The sequence below is a fragment of the Columba livia genome, chromosome Z, assembly GCF_036013475.1.
Source record: "Columba livia isolate bColLiv1 breed racing homer chromosome Z, bColLiv1.pat.W.v2, whole genome shotgun sequence".
Classification (NCBI taxonomy): domain Eukaryota; kingdom Metazoa; phylum Chordata; class Aves; order Columbiformes; family Columbidae; genus Columba; species Columba livia.
The window spans coordinates 45687747-45710849 of record NC_088642.1 but is presented as its reverse complement, the minus strand read 5'-3'; the positions used below and the strand labels follow the sequence as shown (position 1 = coordinate 45710849).

The window sequence follows — 23103 nt, the reverse complement described above, 5'->3', positions numbered from 1 at the left end:
CAAACAGAAGAGAGGTTTCTTCAGGTACTTACCCTCTCTAGACACCTCGTTTGCATGTTGTTAGACTCTCTAACCTACAAATTCAAGACTGTCCCAGCAGAGCTTCACAGACTCCTATAGTAGCCTGGCAAACATTTCACCACTTCTTGCCCCAAATGTAAAATCACTTTGTCCCTTTTTCTCCTCTTCTCACAGTTGCCCTGTAAGCCAGACATGCTAGAAGCCTGATCAGCTTTGTGTGACCTCTATCTCTACTTCTGTAGTTGTTAATTTAATTTGACAGATGAACTGGTAATTCATTTTCATCTCCCAAGTGTAGTTCAATCCGCAATTACAAATCTGAGTATTAATGTGAAGACAAGCAACACTGTGGCTGGGGGTCACAGGTGAAGGGAGAGCACGATGAAAACTAAACCACCTAGACCTCCATCTGATTAAGGCCACTACATAATGATGACTCTGCTACTGTTTCCACTAAAGAAAAAAAATTACAACCTTTTTCAGGGCACTGGCATGTCTACAAACACACAAAACGGGAGATTAGCAGAATCTAGTAAAAGATAAATTATAGAAAATGTCACTTCATTTGTCTCAGCATTCCTAATTTCTTGTTTTCTTCTCACCATAAAGCAAACTCCCAAGGAGAAGCTACATAAGAAGAGGGACAATCTTCCAGACACATGTAAAATACACTAATTGTTCCATGAAGGCCATGAAGATGATGTGACAGCCAAGGAGAGATAATTTTTTCAGTTGGAATGAGTAATATGGCAACAAGCTTGCAGTTTCTCCATCACAATCACACAAATAAAATCTTACCAAACTAAGATACCCATTTATGTAAGCACAGCCTTAACCACTTAGATACTAGCATAGATACTAACCACTCGATACTAGCATCCAGTCATCTGATCGGAGCCAGCCCAGCTAGAGCCGGAGCCGGCGGGGTTCAGCCGGCCACGAGGTTCAGCAGAGATTAGGAAGCTCAGAGGCAAACGCACAGGGACAGCGTGATTCCCGGTGTGTCCCAATCCCCGCAGCCCCGGCAGCCATTGCGAGACAGCGGCTGACGTGGCGGGGGGCGTTCCCACGGTGTCGGTGACCCCTCCCCTTGCCTTGAAAAATCCTTTGGGAGGGCAGACACTAGTCGCTGCCCACCAGGTTTAGGGAGGAGCAACCAGCTTGTGTAGCGGGTGAGTCCCACCCGCACTGTGCTGCAGCAGCGGGGGTGGTAGCTTGTGCAGCAGGGTGCAGAGAGCACTTGTCGCTTGTCAGCCCCTCTAACTTATTGCCAGCATCCCAGACTGCTGACGACCATGGTCGCCTCCAGGAGGAGAGCTTGTCTCAAACAGGCTGTGGCTACGCGGACTGAGGAGGTTCTGTCCCGAGCGGTGGCTGTTCAGGTCTCCGGCTGCAGGGAGTGCCAGAGCCTGCTGCTGCCGGGGGAGGGAGGCCAGCACTCCACCTGTGTGAGGTGTGAGCAGGTCCAAGATCTGCTCGACACGGTTGTGAAACTTAAGGAGGAGGTTGAGACGCTGAGGACCATCAGGGAGTGTGAAAGGGAGATCGACTGGTGGAGTAACACCCTGACGTGCCAGTCAGAAAGGTCCCAGGGAGGTACCCCCCAAAAGGAGATGGACCTCCTGCCCTCTCGGACAGAGGCGGAAGTCCTGAGACGGCCCCACCCTTGTTGCTGTCGGGCAGAGGTAGGGGACCTAAAAGGTGACGAGGGTCGGAAGTGTATTCCGGTTCGGCGTCACGGGCAGCCCCCCTCCCTGCCTGCTTTGCCTCCCCAGGTGCCCCTCCGTAATAGATTTGAGGCCCTGGATCTTGAAGAAGAGGTAGGTGAGGAGGTGGTGCCAAGCCTGCCTACAAGATCACATAGGAAGACGCGGTTGACTTCACAACTTAAGACTGCCTCTGATAAGAAAGAAAGAAGGGTGATTGTAATAGGAAATTCCCTTCTGAAAGGAACAGAGGGCCCAATATGCAGAGTTGACCCTCACCTTAGGGAAGTTTGTAGTCTATCTGGAGCCTGGATCAAGGATATCGCTAGAGAGCTCCCCAAACTGGTGCACCCGACGGACTACTACCCGCTGCTGGCCTTCCAGACAGATGGGGGGGAAGCTGCTTCCCGTAGTCTGAGGGGAATGAAGAATGATTTCAAGGTCTTGGGAAGGATGGCAAAAGACTCAGGGGCTCAAGTGATCTTCTCTTCACTCCTTCCATCTTCAAGTGACGATGTGGGATGGAATAGGAAAATTCAGTCTCTAAATGGTTGGCTCCAAGACTGGTGCTACAGGCAGGGCTTTGGATTTTTTGATAATGGTTGGTTTTATAAGACACCAGTCCGGACAGTGTCACGCGGGAAAGGTTTATCTCGCAGGGGCAAAAGGATGCTGGGGCAGGAATTAGCTGGGCTCATTTGGAGAGCTTTAAACTAGGCTCGAAGGGGGATGGGGTTGTAGCTGGGCTTGTCCCAGTGGGGCAGCATTCTAAAACTGATGAGGACCGGGTGGCCTCCTATGCCCCTAGGGAGAAATTGGTGTGCTCCGCTCGCTCCCTGAAATGCCTGTACACTAATGCGCGCAGCATGGGGAATAAGCAGGAGGAGTTAGAATCCTATGTTCGGTCGGGAGATTATGATCTGGTGGCAATTACGGAAACATGGTGGGACAGTTCACATGACTGGAACGTGGTCATGGATGGCTATGCCCTTTTCAGGAAAGACAGGGCAGCCAGGCGTGGTGGTGGAGTTGCTCTCTATGTGAGAGAGCAACTACAATGTACTAAATTCTGCCCAGGAGTGGATGATGAGCGAGTTGAGAGTGTATGGGTCAGGATCAAGGGGCAGGCTGGCAGGGGTGACAAGTGTTGTGGGCGTCTGTTACAGGCCACCAGATCAGGCTGAGGAAGTTGATGAGGCAGCTGAGAGTGGCCTCACAGTCACAGGCCCTGGTTGTTGTGGGTGATTTTAACTTCCCTGATGTTTGCTGGAAGGACCATTCAGCCAGCCAGCCACAGTCCAGGAGGTTCCTCCAGTGCATTGATGATAACTTCCTCATGCAGATGGTGGAGGAGCCGACTAGGAGAGGTGCACTGCTGGATCTCATCCTCACTAACAAGGAGGGTCTGGTCGAAGCAGTAAAGGCTGAGGGCTGCCTGGGTTGCAGTGACCACGAGATGGTGGAGTTCAGCATCTTGGGTGGCAGGAACAGAATAGCAAGTAGAACTGCAACCCTGGACTTTACCAGGGCTAACTTTGGCCTTTTCAAGCAATTGCTGGGGGAAATCCCATGGGCAAGACTGCTTGAAGGAAAAGAGGCCCAAGATAGCTGGATTGCATTCAGAGATTGCTTCTTCCACGCTCAGGATCAGAGCATCCCCACATGAAGGAAGTCAAGGAAGGGAGCCAGGAGGCCTGCGTGGTTGAATAGGGATCTGTTGGGTATGCTCAAGCAGAAGAGGAGAGTTTACAGGTCATGGAAGCAGGGGCTGGCCACTTGGGAAGAATATAAGGCTGCTGTTAGAGGATGTAGGAAGGCAGCTAGGATAGCCAAGGCCTCCTTAGAATTACAGCTGGCGAGAGGGGTCAAGGACAGCAAAAAGAACTTTTTCAAATACATAGCAGATAAAACTAATACCAGAGGCAATGTAGGCCCACTGATGAACAGGGTGGGTGCCCTGGTGGCAGAAGATACAGAGAAGGCAGAATTACTGAATGCCTTCTTTGTCTCTGTCTACTCTGCTGGAGGCTGTCCTGGGGAGCCCTGTACCCCTGAGACCCCGGATGAAGCCAGGTCAATGGAGGAGTTTGCTTTAGTTGATGAGGACTGGGTTAGGGAGCAATTAAATAGTCTGGACATCCATAAATCCATGGGTCCAGATGGGATGCATCCACAGGTGCTGAGGGAGCTGGCTGAAGTCAGTGCTAGACCGCTCTCCATCATCTTTGCCAAGTCTTGGGAAACGGGAGAGGTGCCCGAGGATTGGAGGAAAGCAAATGTCACTCCAGTCTTCAAAAAGGGCAAGAAGGAGGACCCGAGTAATTATAGACCGGTCAGCCTCACCTCTGTCCCTGGGAAAGTAATGGAACAGCTTATCCTTGGTGCCATCTCAAGGCATATCAAGGATAAGAGGGTTATTAGGGGCAGTCAGCATGGCTTTACCAAGGGTAAGTCATGCTTGACCAACCTCGTAGCCTTTTATGAGAATGTAACAAGGTGGATGGATGATGGCAGAGCGGTGGATGCGGTCTACCTTGACTTCAGTAAAGCCTTTGACACAGTCTCCCACAGCATCTTCACAGCTAAGTTGAGGAGGTGTGGTCTAGACAACAGAGTAGTGAGGTGGGTTGCAAACTGGCTTAAGGAGAGAAGCCAGAGAGTGGTGGTCAATGGTGTGGAGTCTAGTTGGAGGCCAGTAGCTAGTGGAGTGCCTCAGGGGTCAGTACTGGGGCCAATATTATTCAATATATTCATTAACGATTTAGATGAGGGAATAGAGTGTACTATCAGCAAGTTTGCTGATGACACTAAGCTGGGAGGGGTGGCTGACACGCCAGAAGGCTGTGCTGCCATCCAGTGAGACCTGGACAGGCTGGAGAGTTGGGCGGGGAATAACCTGATGAAATTTAACAAGGGAAAGTGTAGAGTCCTGCATCTGGGCAGGAACAACCCCAGGTTCCAGTCTAGGTTGGGAAATTACATATTAGAGAGCAGTGTAGGGGAAAGGGACCTGGGGGTCCTGGTGGACAACAGGATGACCATGAGCCAGCACTGTGCCCTTGTGGCCAGGAAGGCCAATGGCATCCTGGGGTGTATTACAAGGGGGGTGGTTAGTAGATCGAGAGAGGTCCTCCTTCCCCTTTGCTCCGCCCTGGTGAGACCACATCTGGAATATTGTGTCCAGTTCTGGACCCCTCAGTTCCAGAAAGACAGGGAAGTGCTGGAGAGGGTCCAGCGTAGGGCAACGAAGATGATTAAGGGAGTGGAGCATCTCCCTTATGAAGAAAGGCTGAGGGAGCTGGGTCTCTTTAGTTTGGAGAAGAGGAGACTGAGGGGTGACCTTATTAATGTTTATAAATATATAAAGGGTGAGTGCCATGAGGATGGAGCCAGGCTCTTCTTGGTGGCAAACAATGATAGGACAAGGTGTAATGGGATCAAGCTGCAACACAAGAGGTTCCACTTAAATTTGAGAAAAAACTTCTTCTCAGTGAGGGTGACAGAGCACTGGAACAGGCTGCCCAGGGAGGTTGTGGAGTCTCCTTCTCTGGAGACATTCAAAACCCTCCTGGACATGTTCCTGTGCAACCTCACCTAGGTGTTCCTGCTCCAACAGGGGGATTGGACTAGATAATCTTTTGAGGTCCCTTCCATACTGTGATAAGGCATTCCAGAGGTATTATTAGGGCATGTTAAGGCTTATTAAGGCATAATACAGTTCTAAAGACACTACAAATTCCAGCAGTACAGCAATATAGAGTAACTGCAGCAACAGTGTCTCCAATTCAAAAATCTAAATACACAGAAGATGGCAGAACACTGCCTATGCACTAGAAGAAGCCCCATTAGTCAAGTCTATTACTACTTGCTTCCAACGAGGTACTTTTCTCTCATTAAAAACACCACTTTATCTCTGCCACCTGATGGCATGAACACCAGACAGAGCACATCAAATGCATAACTTCAACCTGAGCCTCACTTCGCATCAGTATGTTTAAGTAATATGACTCCCCAAAGGGCTGAGCTCTTATAATTCCACAAGCGACCTTCTCAGTTCTCCTCACTTGCATTCTTAGCTTTCAATTAACTTCCCTTTTAAGCAGTGTAGTGTATACAATTCATAAGCAACTAAATTGACTCTTTAATAGGCTTGCAAAGCAATAGATTCTAAGAACGCTGAAGCAAAGCAAATTATGAACTGAATTCAGAACGCGAGGCTACCCTCATTGCTAGCAGCAGCTGACAAAGCCACCGTTAAATGCTGTTTACATACCCCTACCACAGTCGGCCATGCCAAACCGCTGTATTCAGCAATAACAGCTCTCTATTCTGCTATCGTGCACATGAGCAAAATCACCACTCCCATTCATGGCAAACTGAGGTCTAGTATTTTAGCAATGGCAAATTGCCACAGATTTTCAACAGTGACCTAGGCACTGCATGCACACTTTAACCAGGTATAGAAAATGGTCTTTGCGGTATTTTATCTTAATATTTGTGTACCAATAAGACATCTACTTCAAATTTATTTGCATGTTGTTAGACTCTCTAACCTACAAATTCAAGACTGTCCCAGCAGAGCTTCACAGACTCCTACAGTAGCCTGGCAAACATTTCACCACTTCCTGCCCCAAATGTAAAATCACTTTGTCCCTTTTTCTCCTCTTCTCACAGTTGCCCTGTAAGCCAGACATGCTAGAAGCCTGGTCAGACAATATAGTTATGTACTCATTTAGCAACAATTTCCTACAGCAACTGAAAAAAAAATATTACAGCTGTGTTGATTTTTAGCCCTATTTCATATATTCTGAAGGAATTCTGCTCTTCTGAGACTGAGTATTCCCAGTTTTTGTGGCAACTTCTCACAGGTCACAGTTTACAATTTAAGACACGTACTCATGAATCACAAATTACATTAATACTCAAGAGGTATATAGTACTTTCAAGTGCAGAAACTCTAGGTTAGTTCGTGTGCAGATAGAACTTGCCTGGAAATAAATCAGCAAAAGAATTTAAACATTAACATGTCTGTCTCCAAATCTCTGTAAAACCACCTGAAATATTCAATGAAACCACAGGTGACAGATCTTTTCCTACATTATTTGAGGACTTGCTTTTGGTCTCCAAGTTTCATTCATTCACGTGTATTCTTGAAGTAAAGCTCAACCCAGCACTTCAAAATCAGAAACACAGTTTGACTTTATGAGTGATTATTCTCACACTTCTAAGAAGTTTTTTTGTGTGGTAAGAATAAAGCACATCATCAATCCAATCTCTTGGGTTTAACTAGATTCATAAGAGGATTCTGGACAATGTTAATGAACCATAGAATTAAAATGCAGCTACATAGAGGACATAAGATTAGACAACTATAGGACGGAGAGGACTTCAGAGTAATTTCTTTAATCCAAATTAAAAGTGCATTATGAGTAGCTTGTCACTAAGCAGATACTTTTAAGTTTTACAACACAGGTAAGGACTCCAGTACCAAAACTTAAGAAGAAATACTTGATTTTCTCAGCTACTGTTGACAAAGCCCTGAGGAGAATGCTCACCAAATCCCTATGAGACCTGCAGCAAAAGAGCTGGAAAGCACGCTCTGCAGACAATGCCTGGTAGCACTTGGCAGAAAATGAGGCACAGCGTACCTAGACAACTTTAATTACTCACTGAGGTCACACTTAACTTTTCAAGACCATATGAGTTCAATGTATTATTTCATTTTGGCAGCAACTACAAAGAGAAACGTGATTCTCCACGGCAAGCATCCCACTATGGAAAAGATAACAGTTTTTGCTAGGATGTAACGTCAGACACCTGTTGTTCATCAGAAGTCACATAAACACTATTTCACTGTTGAAAACTGGGAACAGAAAATTACTAGTAAGGCCTCAACCACACAGTGCTAAACCCTCAGTCTCTCAGCATACAAAGTTACAAATGACCAAAGCTACTAGCTTTTTTACAAAGACCAAGCTCAACAGTCTTTAATTGAAATACATTTATAATAAGTAAACATTTCAGAATCAAAATTGGAGGCAGTTGACTGAAAACACGCGCAGATGTTCTTGCATTACTCTCCATCCTCCTAGAGAAAAAATGGTTATTTCTGAGAGCAGTTTGATCAGAAGACTCCCACAAACTAAAACATGTTGTCTCAGTTAGATATTAGCTATGTAGTAGAGTACATTCGAGAAGTCTTTATACCAGTTTGGCATTTTTCAAGTACTTGGCAGCTGGTCCTTTTACAGGTAACAAATATCCCCTTTTTGTCTGAAGAGTGTTAAATCAAAATCCATCTCTTCCAGTACATAAATATACTAAGAATTCTATTTAGCTGAAGTCTACTGGCTGACTTGCATATTAACATTTCACTAAAATGAAAGCATTATGAAAGACTTATTTTCTATTTAGCAATATCACAACTACTGATAGATCTGGTTTGTGCTACTGATCACTTAAGACATACACCTATGAAATTTTAAGAGAAAAAAATGTGAATAATTAAGATACACACTATCTGGAAAAACATCACATGTACCTAAGGATAGAAAGAAAAAGGTTTTAATACATTTAATTATTTTGTGTGGATAATCATTTAACAGACGATGGCCAACCAATGAAGAAACAAAATACAATACAAATGTTTCAGTCTTTTTCACTCTCTTTTCTCAATACACTTGACTTGTACTTTAAGCTTAAGTATTAGTTAAGTAGTTAATCCAGTGATATACAAGCTAAGCAGAAAAATAATTTCTTAAATGTAATGTACCACTAAATTGTTAATATCATTAGTGGTACGACAGCTCAGTACTATACCACTAATAATATTTTCTTGGTTACTGTAGAGATAAATTTGTAATCTAGATAATTGGAGTACAACTCTAAACATCCCCATGATAGCTTTAGGTTAAATTAGAATTTGTTTTCACTGCTAACACTGCAATTATGGGCAAAAGTGTCTCTACAAGTCAACATATATTAAAAGGAAGATTGTTACATTTTATGATAATTAAACAAAATAAATGACAAGTAGGTACCAAAAAGTAAGATTCAAAACTCTATAACCAAAGCTTTTTTGCAATATCAGAGATATGAGTGAAGGTTCTTCTGGGCTGGAATAACTCCATTGTTTTGTGGATATCCCAAGTTATGAACTTCTCTTTCTCATAAAATGAGGAAGTCCAAGAAAAGTCCCTACTGAACAGAAATAGCTTGATAATTACAATCTACTCAAAAGCAACAGAATGTCAATATATTCAGATGCTTAGAGCTGTGTTGTAAAAGCTAGTTCAAAAGTAGGAAGGTGAAATTTGATTTGATAAAGTTTCATTGCAGTGGACAAAAATGAAACTTGCATTTTGTTTGCTGGCAGAAAGAGAATCTTCAACTCACAAGAGCGCATATAACAAAACCAAACATGCGATCTATTGATTTTAAAACTTTTACTGCAATGTGACATTTAATTGAACAGTAATTAGGTACCTATCATTTCTCTCAAAAAGAAAATATGTAAACAGGATAATGATTTTACCTGTACGTATATAGCCTCTCGGATCATTTGAAGTGGGCAAAGGAGAGGGTAGTGTTTTGCAATGATCGAGACAGTTTTAAGTGAAATGGATTTTCAATTAAAAAAAAAAGTGCCAACATTTTTTAACCCAACTTTAAACAAAATACTGTGCTTCTTGCCCTATTTTAACACATTTGAAAAAGCAAAATAGTTACCCATAATTTGGCATTCATGTTTGCATTTGCTCTGATCTTTTAGATTTCACAAGGCTGCTATCCAGTGTTGCCATGAAATAGTGACTGTAGAATCTAGGTGGCACAGGCTACTTTCAATACCAAGTAGAAAGGAACGTGAAGCATTACACTACATTTCTGCAACTAGTACAGTAAGAGTGAAAACTAGAAAAAGTTAACCTACAGTGTATAGAAGAAACTAATTATCTGCAAAAGCTGATTTTTGGTTGCATATTATTTTACACTATAATTTTCTGCATCTGCTAAATTAAAGTAGACATACTTGCTGCTTTCTTTGCTTTGTTTCCCATATTCTCTTCTCCCCTGCTCCCCATATATCATACACCAAGCATTATGAATATAAGCCCAAATATCCCCGACAATCCAGTGAACAAAGTTAGTTTAATGCACTGGTGTGAGGTGTGAAACCAAAAAAGGTCTCTCAATCTTCATCAAAGTTCTGTTGCAGAAGAAAGTTGGCAGCCAAGTTTTCATTCTTCTCACAAGCAAAATACGCCTGTATCACCAGTCCTTCAGGAAATCCCAGTGCCTTTAACTGAAGAAAATAAACAGATTTAGAAAGTACATTTTATTATATATTAACCTTCTTTGTACACCTAGTAATTTAAGGTGCCACTTAAGCATCTTAAGATACCACTTAGTGCACAAAGGTGTTGCCTCTGTCTTCAGAAAACAGAATTCTTACTTGAAAAAGTGATCTGAGTCTAACAAACTACCATAAAACATGTCACTTTTCTTTCACTGCAACAGTAACACACTAAAACAGACTCTGATCACAGTAATGTCAGGAAGTAACAGCAGATTGCACCGCTACACAAAAACAAACAAACAACGCCCATTTGAAGTTACTAATTATACAAAGCTCAGGATTGTTAACAAAAGTTGCCTGGAACAAAAGTTCCCAGCTTGTGATTACTAGTAGGTGGCCCAACACATCACATTAAGCCACACTTTCCATTGTTCCAACTGGCCTTTCTCTTTAAAAAAAAAAAAAAAATAAATAATTGATTACACATTGCAGCCATAAGAACTAAGTTGAGAGCAATAAGTTTTTCAGAAGTCAAGGAACCAATTAATGTCTAGGGCACAATGACAACAGTGGATGAGAACACTAGCGAAGAGCTTATTACTGTGCCAAAGAACGGGTTTAGCCTGCCCTTAAAGACATGCAGCAAACCAATCTTTGTTTTAGCCAAACCACGTACAACCACTTGGAGATTCTCTTAAACTCCTCACAGCACCCACAAGGCATTTTACATATAGGGCACATCAAATATCTTTGAAAAACTATGTCCTATTATCCTTTACTAACCATTCCTAAATTTAATTTCATGCTTACAAACAGCATGAATGTGTCAGCTGTAACACTTAAACAGCCCAACTTTGGGAAAGGGGAAAGCATGGAAAGGGGAAGCAGCACGCAGGTCTCTGTTGGGTTTTTGAACAGGTTGTAGAGGTAATAATGCTCTACTGCATAAAGTGATTTTAAAAAGAAATGCAGCAGACTAGAGAGGATGACCTGTGAATATGTGCACGTACAAAGACTTTTATTAGACTAATTTTTTGTCAATTTCCTTAAGATCTAGGAAATTGACACCTCTACTAAAGTTGTTTGTTTTTTTTTTTTTTTTCTGATGATCCTTACATAACCTTTTGCTTTGCCAGTTGAAAAACAGTCTTTGATATACAAAACCACTACCACAGTGTGACACAAGTCTTTGCAATCTGTTCTAAGAAAACTTTCAGGTATTGCTGTCTATGCAAATCCGTATTCATTCGGTGTTACACAGGGTATTCATGAACGAAATATATCGTCCAAGTATATTTTTACAGACATATTTACCTTTATTTTTACAAAGCTATAATTAACTAATTCTCATGGATAGACAAATAACTGGGTTAAGTGGTGACTTCAACTAATCTACTTAACTATGAGAGGTCTTACTATCCACGTACTTTGCAAACAGTGCTCATGCAGACACACCTTTGTACCTGGAAGCCTATCACAGCACCATCTAAAAAAGTACCCTCTGACACTTCTGCAAGAGGAACTACTGCCTGAGTTCCCTCATGTTCCAGAGGGAAACACATTCAATCATCAATTACTACAGATGGCCTCTGATCACTTAAAAGGCTCTGCATCTTCTCAGTAAGACAGATTCAAAAGATTTTGGACTCAATTAATAAAGCAAGAGATGTAATTTGAAACAAGACTATAACAGCTATGACATGTCAAATATAAAATAAAAAAAATGAGGCAGAACTACTGAGCATAAACAAAGTTTAAGGCATGTCTTATGCATGTACCAGAGTCAAAACACTAGAGCAACAGCCAAGCAACATTTCAAAGAGGAAAGCCTCACCCTTTCTATAGCTTCTTTTTCCTGAGGTGTTACTTGAATGTAGTTCATATGCCCATTTCCAGCTTCTGCTACTCCTCCAATGCTGGCACCATCATCACTGCCACTTAAACCTTGGCGGGACTCTACAGCTGGCTCGTTCAACATATGGATAAAATGTTCCTGATGTTGGCTTATTTGCTATGATACACAAGAGAATAATTGATATTTTGAAATAAAGCATGTTTAAGTCTGACAACAGGCAAGTAAGAGTATTTATTTTCAGTAAATTAAGGAGTTAAAAAAATGTGTCAAAAGTGCATAGTGAAAAATGATTACATCTAACCATAAGAAATGCAATTTAAGGTTTCCATTCATTGCAAAGACCCCTCCCTTTGTCTGATGCCCTTTGCACCTCTTGTGAAAAGACTCAGACTCATTTCTAATGTCACAGAAAATATGTTCTGTAGAAGCAATAACTGCTGAAAAGCCAACAAAGAATGTTTTAACAGCTATGAACACACTACCCCAGTTAACATCAACATATCCCTTTCTTTCTTGTAAAGCTAAATCAAAATCAGTAGCATTATTTTATAATTTTAAGATTCACCTGCAGTAGCTGAGGGTTTTCCCGTCCAATCTGCTGTAGCAGTGCTGGTAACAGAGAAGGATTCTGCTGAATAATTTGTCTCATCTGCTGGAACTGAGGCTGATTTCGTAAAAACTCAAGTGGATGTCCTGAAAAATCAAGGAGGTAACACATTTTTTAAAAAGTTACAAAGATTCTTAATAAAATATATATCTATGCTATCTATCTATGTACATAGAAATGGAACATAAAAGTGGACAATACACCCCTCACTGAAGAAGAGCTTGCTTCCCCACACTATATTATTCTAGTTTTAAGCAAGAACTTTTTATTCTGAGGTTAAACAATACATTTTCTTTTCACACAGCCTTCTCTTAATATCCAAGAGCCTTCTGTCCTTGATCTCCAGCACTTTTCATGTCTCATTTCTGAGTAACCTCAGAGACAACTACCCAGCCTACTATTGTGTCTCTATGCCTACAACAGAGTATTCTACCTCCTGGAACAGGTCAGTTCTGTCCTCAAGTCAGTCTTGCCTTCACATATATTCTATACTGTTAGGTATTGCCCTGTATCCAACAGTGTCTAAAGTGCTCTGAAGTATCCCATTCCCCTCATTCTCTCTTTACGGAGAATATCGTGTGTGCCTGTCACTTCTACCGCTATGGTACACTCTGGCCCCTATCAAGGCTTACATCTTGAACACCATCTCTGCCACAGCCCACCCCTTGATTATGCTCCTTTCATGTATTTCTTTCCCTTTAACACAGAGTTCTCAGCAGGGACCAACCAGTTTGTTTGTGTGCTGCACTGCTGAGTGAGAAGTCCTAGGTCACAGATAGGTCTCTCATGTGTTACACACCTCAGAGCATCACTGCAGGTTGCTCCCTTGATATTCCAACTTCCAAGCAGTAAATGCATTTAGTATAGTCACAGCTGACAGCACACAGTTAGGGCACAACGGAAAACAGAGTTTAAAAGAAAACACAATCCCCTCCACATTCGTATCCGGAACACTGAATCAAAGGAATTGTGCAAGTTCACAGCATTTTGAGAAACTTCATGCTCTGTTCCAGATATATCCACATACAACGAGCCATTTGTTCTAAGCGAGTACCACACTTGAAATTTCCATGCTGCAGCTGTTATCCAGTTCACTTTGACAAGTTCACAAGCACCACGAACTTAAAATTCACTGAAGCATAGAATACTTGAATGCCTGTGTTTATCACATCCACTCATACATATTTTTTCTTACCTCCTAATGAACTAGTAGTCATAGGTATAGTTGCTACTGATGTTGCCACTGTTGAAGACTGAGAGGCACCAGTGCTTGCTGCTTGAGATGGCTCAGCCACAGCCTGATTATCTCCAGGTATACCCTAAAGCCACAGTTCACATAATTACCTACAGAATGCTAAAAGATATTTGTTTTACTACACATATTATGTAGTTTTCAGAATGAAGAAAAAACATTAACGCTTTCACTGCAAATGCAAAGCAGGATGTTGTGATATGTGTACATTTACAACTGGAAGAGAATACTGTGAAAGAGTAGTTTATTTTTTGAGAAGAAAAATACGCAGCTTGTATAGGGAGGTAGTAAAGCATGCACTGCACCAGTTTAAAATACATTTTACTCCATCAACAATTACTTGCTTTGAATCCTGTTCTAAGATATCTGACAGGAGTGAAAAAGTTAAACTAAATATAGTGTTACAATATGTTACAGTGTTAAGCAAATAAAGTTACATTACAGCAACAGAATTGTGGTACACAATGCTAACAGTGAGATTATAGATGCCATACAATCTGGCAAGAAATTGAGATATAAGAACAAGGCTCTTTGGACCTCTTTCCTCAATGTAACATGACAGCAACTGTTGTTTACTCTATCTTGAGTGTGAAAAGGCTTGTATGTTATCAAATTTTAGCAGGTTAAAAACCAGTTAAGTTGCATTTTGTTTATTTTCCATGTGTAAACAACTTTAAATAGGAACTAATTGCTTAGGAGGACACATCTAAAAAAGAACAATTATAATAAATTAGAATGTGGATTGTACCTACGAGACCTTACTTAGTCTACTACTTCTCTCCTGTATGGAAATCCTTCAAACTTCCCACACAGACCATGTTTTCCTTACTGTCACTGAGCTTCTGCACCAAGTTCATCCTTTCCACCATCCTCCCTGAAGCCTAGAAGCTTAGACAGCTTGGCCTGGGCACCCTTCAGTTTGTAAACCACAAAATTTAAGGAATGGGATAGGTGGAAATGATCACAGAATTTCAGTGTAACCAGACAATGAAGAGGTTTGCAAACCTACCACAGAAATCACTAGTAGGTAACACAGATTAAAAATCCTACTCCTACTTGTTCTTCACATGAGATGTTCATCACTATAGCTGAACAAAAAGGATGAATACACAGCTAATATAAAAGGCCTCTTCCAAAAAAGGAGAACTGGACAGTGCTTCAGGCAAAACTTTGCCCTACCGTGAGGTAAGATGTATGTCAGATTATAAATCACCTAATAACCAAGTCCACTTTCAAGCCACTGACAGGAATAAATGCAATTTTTCCCTGTCGCATACTTCATTACCATTACATGGCTTGGTCAGCTTGCTACACATCCCTCCCTCCAGAGAGGGGGAAGAAAACTTCACTCACTACCTAATTGCAAGGTAACTCTCTTATCAGTGCATTGCTTAAATACCTTTTCCCATTAAATCACTCATTTCTGGGAATTTAAGTATAATATAGGAACTTGGGTTAGTCTTATGAAATTACTTGTTGATTTTGTCTGTTCACAGGCAGGTGTTGTCACTGCAATCTGTGCCCAGATCAAACAGCATATGCTTTTTAAACCTTAAGTTTGCTCTTGGATGGAAACACTAGTTAATGAAATTTACTTAGAGACAAACTGTCATCTTGAACATCATCTTAAGTCTTAAACATAACCCTGAAGTATCACTCTCCAATTAACCTAGACTGTGTACAACTATAATCAGATGAGACTAGTGAGGTGTACACACCCTGTCCATAGAACTATCCAACAGAATAAAGCATGATATATCAATTCACGTAAAATTAATTTTGAATGTAAACATTCCTTGGACAGCAAAAAGGCCGTTTTTTTCCTTAACACAGTATCACAGTATGTTTGGGATTGGAAGGGACCTCAAAAGATCATCTAGTCCAATCCCCCTGCTGGAGCAGGAACGCCTAGGTGAGGTCGCACAGGAACATGTCCAGGCGGGTTTTGAATGTCTCCAGAGAAGGAGACTCCACAACCCCCCTGGGCAGCCTGTTCCAGGCTCTGTCACCCTCACTGAGAAGAAGTTTTTTCTCAAATTTAAGTGGAACCTCTTGTGTTCCAGTTTGATCCCATTACCCCTTGTCCTATCATTGTTTGCCACCAAGAAGAGCCTGGCTCCATCCTCATGGCACTCACCCTTTATGTATTTATAAACATTAATAAAGTCACCCCTCAGTCTCCTCCAAACTAAAGAGACCCAGCTCCCTCAGCCTTTCTTCATAAGGGAGGTGTTCTACTCCCTTAATCATCTTCGTTGCCCTACGCTGGACCCTCTCCAGCACTTCCCTGTCCTTCTTGAACTGAGGGGCCCAGAACTGGACACAATAGTCCAGATATGGTCTCACCAGGGCAGAGTAGAGGGGAAGGGGGACCTCTCTCGACCTACTAACCACCCCCCTTCTAATACACCCCAGGATGCCATTGGCCTTCCTGGCCACAAGGGCACAGTGCTGGCTCATGGTCATCCTGTTGTCCACCAGGACCCCCAGGTCCCTTTCCCCTACACTGCTCTCTAATATGTAATTTCCCAACCTAGACTGGAACCTGGGGTTGTTCCTGCCCAGATGCAGGACTCTACACTTTCCCTTGTTAAATTTCATCAGGTTATTCCCTGCCCAAGTCTCCAGCCTGTCCAGGTCCCTCCCGCTGGATGGCAGCACAGCCTTCTGGCGTGTCAGCCACTCCTCCCAGCTTAGTGTCATCAGCAAACTTGCTGATAGTACAGTCTATTCCCTCGTCTAAATCGTTAATGAATATATTGAATAATATTGGCCCCAATACTGACCCCTGAGGCACTCCACTAGATACTGGCCTCCAACTAGACTCCGCACCATTGACTACCACTCTTTGGCTTCTCTCCTTAAGCCAGTTTGCAACCCACCTCACTACTCTATTGTCTAGACCACACCTCCTCAACTTAGCTGCGAGGATGCTGTGGGAGACTGTGTCAAAGGCTTTACTGAAGTCAAGGTAGACCACATCCACCGCTCTGCCATCATCCATCCACCTTGCTACATTCTCATAAAAGGCTATGAGGTTGGTCAAGCACGACTTACCCTTGGTAAAGCCATGCTGACTGCCCCTAATAACCCTCTTATCCTTGATATGCCTTGAGATGGCACCAAGGACAAGCTGTTCCATTACTTTCCCAGGGACAGAGGTGAGGCTGACCGGTCTATAATTACCCGGGTCCTCCTTCTTGCCCTTTTTGAAGACTGGAGTGACATTTGCTTTCCTCCAATCCTCGGGCACCTCCCCCGTTTCCCAAGACTTGGCAAAGATGATGGAGAGCGGTCCAGCAATGACTTCAGCCAGCTCCCTCAGCACCCACGGATGCATCCCATCTGGATTATGGTGGATTAAACAACTCTTCACAGTTTAAGTAAGCTCCAGAGCAGTTTTTAGCTGACATTGTTCTCCATAGGGTAATATTCACATGAAGCCCAGCACAAGGAATGTACACGTTTACAACAGAATAGTTTCAGTTGGAAAGGACGTACAATAATCATCTAGTCCAACTCCCTGACCACTCCAGGGCTGACCAATAGTTACAGCTTGTCATTAAGGGCATTGTCCAAATGCCTCTGAAACACTGACAGGCTTGGGGCATCGACCACCTCTCTAGGAAGCCTGTTCAGTGTTTGACTATCTTCAGGGTAAAGAGGTATTTCCTAAAAAGTTTCTAACTAAGAGGGTGCAATGAATCGTGTGGTTGTTGAAGGAAAGGCAGGAGTCCTTCCTAATGAAGGGCTAGAAAACCTTGGGTCAAAGCGAGATCTGAATTTAAATGCCCCAAAGTCGAGTATGGGGTGAAGAAAAAGAAACAGTGCCTTCTAGAATCAAGACCTCCTTCTACGACCACAGCTCAAATACACAGGATTACGTCTAGATCCTCAGCCATGAATACTGAACAGCTTGTCATCTGAACCATGGACAAGTGGAAATTTCAGGGCTCAATGAAGACACAGTTACACTTCAAGCGTACTCTCTTGATATTTTCTTTCCAACACTTCACAGGTGCCCTTGGTGTACTCATCCTTTAAACCAGGACAGTGGTATAGACTTACAGCTCTCAACATCCTAATCCTACACTGCAGATTACATAAAAGATAACATCAATTATGGTTTGGAGGCACACAGAGGGTCAAAGAACAGTGTTGTCAATGGACCACTATTAACTAAAGATAAGTTTTTTTAATGCAGCAGGATAGTAAGAAATATGTTCAGATCACAGCAGATCAAGAACAATTAAAAAGACCATTTTCAGCAACAGGATTCTTCTGAAAGGACAAGAGAAGTCTGCCAGCTACTACAGAATTATAGAATGTCCTGAGTTGGAAGGGACCCACAAGGATCATCGAGTCCAACTCCTGTCCCTGCACAGGACAACCTCACAGTTCACACCATGTGTCTGAAGGCATTGTCCAGTCTCTTCCTGGACACTGTCAGGCCTGAGGCTGTGACACCTCCCTGGGAGCCTGTTCCAGTGCTCCACCACCCTCTGGGTGAAGAACCTTTTCCTAATGTCCAACCTAAACCTCCCCTGGCACATCTTCCTGACATTCCCTTGGATACTGTCATTGGTCACCAAAGAGAACAGATCAGCATCTGCTCCTCCTCCTCTCCTTGTGAGGAAGCTGCAGCCACCATGAGGTCTCCCATTAATCTCCTCCAGGATGAACAAACCCAGTGACTTTAGCCACTCCTCACACAGCCTCCTCTCTAAACCTTTCACCAACTTTGTAGCCCTCCTCTGGACACTCTGCAGTAGCTTTATATACTTTTTATCCTGTGTTGCCCAGAACTGCACACAGTGCTCCAGGTGAGGCCGCACCAGTGCGGAGCAGAGAGGGACAATCACCTCCCTCGCCCGGCTGGCAATGCACAGTCTGAGGAATCTCACTTTCATGCATCTTCTCAAGCTTTGGTGTGCCAACCCACTGCTCATTACTGACCTGCCTGCTACTGCCCCCTTTCCCCTTTCAATCTCATTTAAAGAAAGAAAATATATTCTCAGTAAAGGATAAAACATATTCTCAGTAAAGGATAACACAACACAGACAGGGACCAGCCTCTAAAACAGAAGGATCCATATTAAACACAGGACCTACTGAAAGAGTAGAAAGGAACTGCTGAGACCAGTCAGACTTAATCTATTTGGCAAGTGCCACATGTTGAACTTCATCATAGGGATTCTCTATTTCTATTCAAGACTTCCTGAACAGAAATAAGCTATAGCAGGGAAATATCAGAGTGTACAAGCACTGCACACAGTATATGATTGGCACACATTAAGCAAGCCCAAAACTTACAGGATGCACTGGATTTATGGTCTATGTACAGACTAAATGAATAGTAAAATCAATGTTTTTAAGGCATGAAAAACAAAAGTTTGGGATTCCAGATGTTTGAGGTTCCACACTTAAGGCCGACAAACTGGAACTACTGCATTCAGCCTAAGGGCAAGACAATACTTATCACCTTTCAGTGGTCCAAAAAAGAATCATTTTGGCTGAAAGAAACCCTCAAGGTCTTACTGTTAACACTGGCACTAAACCATGTCCTAAGAACCTCCCCTATGCATCTTTTAAACATCTCCAGGGATGCTGACTCAACCACTTCTCTCAGCAGCCTGTTCCACGGCCTGACAACTCTTTGTGTGAATAAATGTTTCCTAATCTCCAATCTCAGCCTCCTCTGGAGCAACTTGAGGCCATTTCTTCTTGTCCTATGACTTGCTTCTTGAGAGAAGAGACCAACACCCTCCATGCTACAACCTCCTTTCAGGTAGTCGTTCTCATCTAATGCTAGATGAGAACTGAACTTTCTACATTTATGTATTCAAAACATTTGTTGCCTGTTTAGAAACTGCAGGTTACAAAGTCTTGGGATCACTACTGTAAGTAGCAAGCACACCAGTGACTTACAGTTTTAACTACTGAAGAAAAACTTCATTAACAAGAAATGTTTCATGACTAGAAGTAAAAATGCTGTTTTCTTATGAGTCTATCAGAAATTCATTCTATATATATTTTGTTTCAAGATACCTGACTCCACGATTTTAATGAAATTAATAAAGTTCAGATTTGGAACAAGCAAAAGCTGCATCGGGGGAAAAAAATGGTATTCTAGAGTGAAAAATGCACCTGAAATACTGATGAAGCAACGAGCTTCTAGACAGATTCTCTGGTGTTTACAATTCACCTATTAGATGGAGGTATACAATAAGAAGTAATCAAAAAAGCCCCTAAAACAATTCACAAGATTTCCATTCAAGTGAAGCTACTCTTCTTTTTCCTCTTACACCAATGATGTTCATTTCCCCCTTCAAACTGTATCTGTCAAATAAGAAACTGTTTCTTCTCCAAAACACCAGTTAAACTAAGCACACTTCAAAAAATTTTTAAATCTGTCTGTCTGGAAAGTATATTATTAAGAACACTGTGCATTATTAGTAAAAACAATGAAGTGAAACTTAAAATAGCCTTTGTGATGTTACAGATACTAGTAAAAAAATACAGCTAATGCTGTCACTAACATGTGACTCAAATTCATTCCTTGAGCCAGCTACTGGCAGTTAAAACTCTCACTGTAACTCGACATACTTTACATACATATCCATATAAATCAACAAAGTGACAGAAGTAGTTAGGGATGACTTCAGTATTTCCTGGAACATATTATGACCCTCCAAATCCAAATCTCAGCCTTCCAGATGCTCTGCTTAGAGATGGTTTTCCTCTATGAACACGTGTTACTTTCACCAATTGGATAATATTAAAAATAACAAGTAAATCACAGTTATAACTATTCTTTAGCGAGGACAAAACAGGAAGTGAGAAAACAAGGTGTCAGTAAAATAAACTGCTCACCATTAAAAGGTATTCCACCGCTCTGTCAGGATTGTTGAAGCTGGCTCTCAGCGCCGCAATTACTTGCTCGCGTTCATAGCCCATTGATATGATCTCAGTCACCATATTCTCATAGGATTGACCTGTCACTAGAAGTAACATGACCACCATTTTAAGCGAATAAGCCAAAAAAAGCACCAAAAAAGTTGCATTGGATAAATTTCACTTCTACCCAAATCTGAGTCATTCACTGAAGAATTAAGAATAGCTCATATTAAACTTGCCATGATTCTGTTGCTTTAATTCCAAATATACTCTGGTGGTTTCATTATGCACTTGATTGGAACAGCAGACAGTAATGAACACAACGAAAAAGGCAGCACTTGTGACACCTCTGTACTCATAATAGAAATAATATTCCCTCTCTACATTTTCGCCCAAGGTGAAGAGTATCCTCACAGGTAATATTCAATTCCTGATGTAATCAAGAAAAGTGTCCTGCAGTGTAAGTTTGGAAATTAAGCTTTCCAGGCAAAAATCTGCCTGTGAAACTGTTGGCCATTGAGGTTTTCCTTAAGAAACTTTACACTATGTTATGGTTAGACAGATGACAAATAATGATGACCAAGTTACAACTGTATATTGCTACGTGCTGGTGACGATGATCTAAGTCACTTAAGCAACTTAACGTGGACCAGTTCAAGTCAGGCAGAAGACCTAATGTTACATCTAGAGAAGTCATCTAGACCTCCATGGGGGCTTGGGAGAACAAGTAAGCTCATTTAATTCATGTAAAGTTGACTAGACATCTATCACATAAAATCTCCCACCTCTCACAGCATAAAAGAACAGGCCCACACCTGCAGTCACCAAAAGGGTAAACACACTATATATGAAGCAATTTAAGGACAACTGATCCCTATACTAATTGTATTGTAGGGAAAATTACTATCTCTTCACAATCCATTTTATTTCCCTTCCTCAAAAGTAGACAGCAGGTTTAATAATAATTAAAAAAAACCAAACTATTCTATCACAAATCGTATCTGAGCAACACCTTAAAGGTTACCTTGCTGTGCAAAAACAGGGGAAAAAACCCCACAGGCATTAAAATACCTTCTCCTTCCTTGGATAAAAATACCTTCTCAATACCTTCTCCTTCCTTGGATAAAGGAAGGAGATCTCAGTGGAACTCCTGATCTCAGTAGAACACTGATACTGACTCTCTAACACTAGCAAGTTAGTGGCAGAAGAGTTAAATAATTAAGTCACCATAAAAACTAACAGATTAAAAGAAGTAGAGGGAAAAAATACCTAACAGAGTAACTTTAGCAGTAAGTCACAATTAAAAGTACTAAAGAAAAGACTGATTTTTATTTGTTTAGAAAGGTGTTTAACTCAAGCCAAAATTAACAAAACCACATTGCTTGTTTTTTAAAGAATGCTTCTAAACAATCAGTGGATGTATGACTGAGGGCAATATCCTCAAGAACAAATAATAAAACAGCCCAAGCCCAAGGATCCTTGTGCATTATCCTTAATGATAAATAATGGATTTACAACCCTTGACTAACTTGAGTATTTATTGTTCAGATTTCAAAATAATAGTGCCAATCTGAATTTTAGGACTGGTAAGTTTATGTCTTCATATACAAGATCAATCATTTTACATCTACTTTAATTTTTCAGAGGACATAAAAAAACCTCACCTGGCTCTAAAGACAGGTATTTCTGCACATGTCTTCAGAGAAGCAAGAAAGTCAAGCCAACAATTGTTCCAACATAGTGATTTTGTTAAAACTTACTGCTCATGTTCTTTCTTACATCGCACTAGTTTATCCCTACTACTGGTAACAAACTAATAAACAGCAGACACAACATATTTTGATCTAAATAGTTAGAAAAACATTTCTGCAGTGCTCTAATAAGCTAGGTTATAAGCTAGAAGAGTATGACATTTGTTACAGAAAAAAAAAAAAAAAAAATGCAATTAGGTTGACTTGCTCTGGACAGACTGCTATAAAAGCCATAATTAAATGACAAAGAAGGAAACAGAATTACTGGGAATTTAGGCACATGTACTCCAAATACGGTCTACTTACACAAATCATGCAAAAGCAAGACCAAGAACAGTAATTCAGGAATTGCACACCTGCCATGTCATAATATAGTCAGGCCTATGTCTGCATAGTGCTACTGGAAACGTCTGCGAGGTCAAAGTTCATCTGCTCTGCTCTTTCCTTTCATCTTCAGATAACATTTTAAAGCTGGATTAACTTTCAAAGTCAGCTCATTGCACTCCCCACAATAATTCTCATCCCCCACTCTGAAGAAAGCTTAGGATGCTCCAGTGAAAGATACTGTTGCACAGGAATAGCAAGATGTGCAGATCTTCACGTACCACACAAAACCTCATTGGCTTTCAGTCAGTGTATCTAACTGAAAACAAAAGCAATTTAGTAGAAATCAATCCCCATTTTTAAAGTGAAGCCAATTATCTTCAGGCAATGTAAC

General features: G+C 41.6%; 1 protein-coding gene and 2 long non-coding RNA genes across 5 annotated transcripts in view; 1 reads left to right on the top strand and 2 right to left on the bottom strand.

Moving 5' to 3' along the window:
• The window catches only part of LOC135577269 (uncharacterized), a 31724-nt gene extending 30897 nt beyond the window's left edge, over positions 1-827 (top strand). Inside the window, exon 2 of the long non-coding RNA XR_010468899.1 lies at positions 631-827. This is a non-coding gene — a long non-coding RNA (uncharacterized LOC135577269). The remainder of the gene's footprint in view (positions 1-630) is intronic.
• The window catches only part of LOC110359060 (uncharacterized), a 32725-nt gene extending 28523 nt beyond the window's left edge, over positions 1-4202 (bottom strand). The window contains exon 1 of one of the 2 annotated variants that reach the window (XR_002413961.2): positions 885-4202. This is a non-coding gene — a long non-coding RNA (uncharacterized LOC110359060). The remainder of the gene's footprint in view (positions 1-884) is intronic. The other variant, XR_010468898.1, reaches the window with a different exon arrangement.
• Positions 4203-7685: 3483 nt separating this feature from the next.
• Positions 7686-23103, bottom strand: part of RAD23B (RAD23 homolog B, nucleotide excision repair protein) — a 40485-nt gene continuing 25067 nt past the window's right edge. For both annotated transcript variants that reach the window (XM_065045688.1, XM_065045689.1), the window contains 5 exons: positions 20611-20738; positions 13681-13804; positions 12444-12571; positions 11858-12034; positions 7686-10029 (listed from right to left, as the gene is read on the bottom strand). In XM_065045688.1, coding sequence (XP_064901760.1) covers positions 9916-10029; positions 11858-12034; positions 12444-12571; positions 13681-13804; positions 20611-20738 — 671 coding nt within the window. In that variant the 3' untranslated portion in view covers positions 7686-9915. The remainder of the gene's footprint in view (positions 10030-11857; positions 12035-12443; positions 12572-13680; positions 13805-20610; positions 20739-23103) is intronic.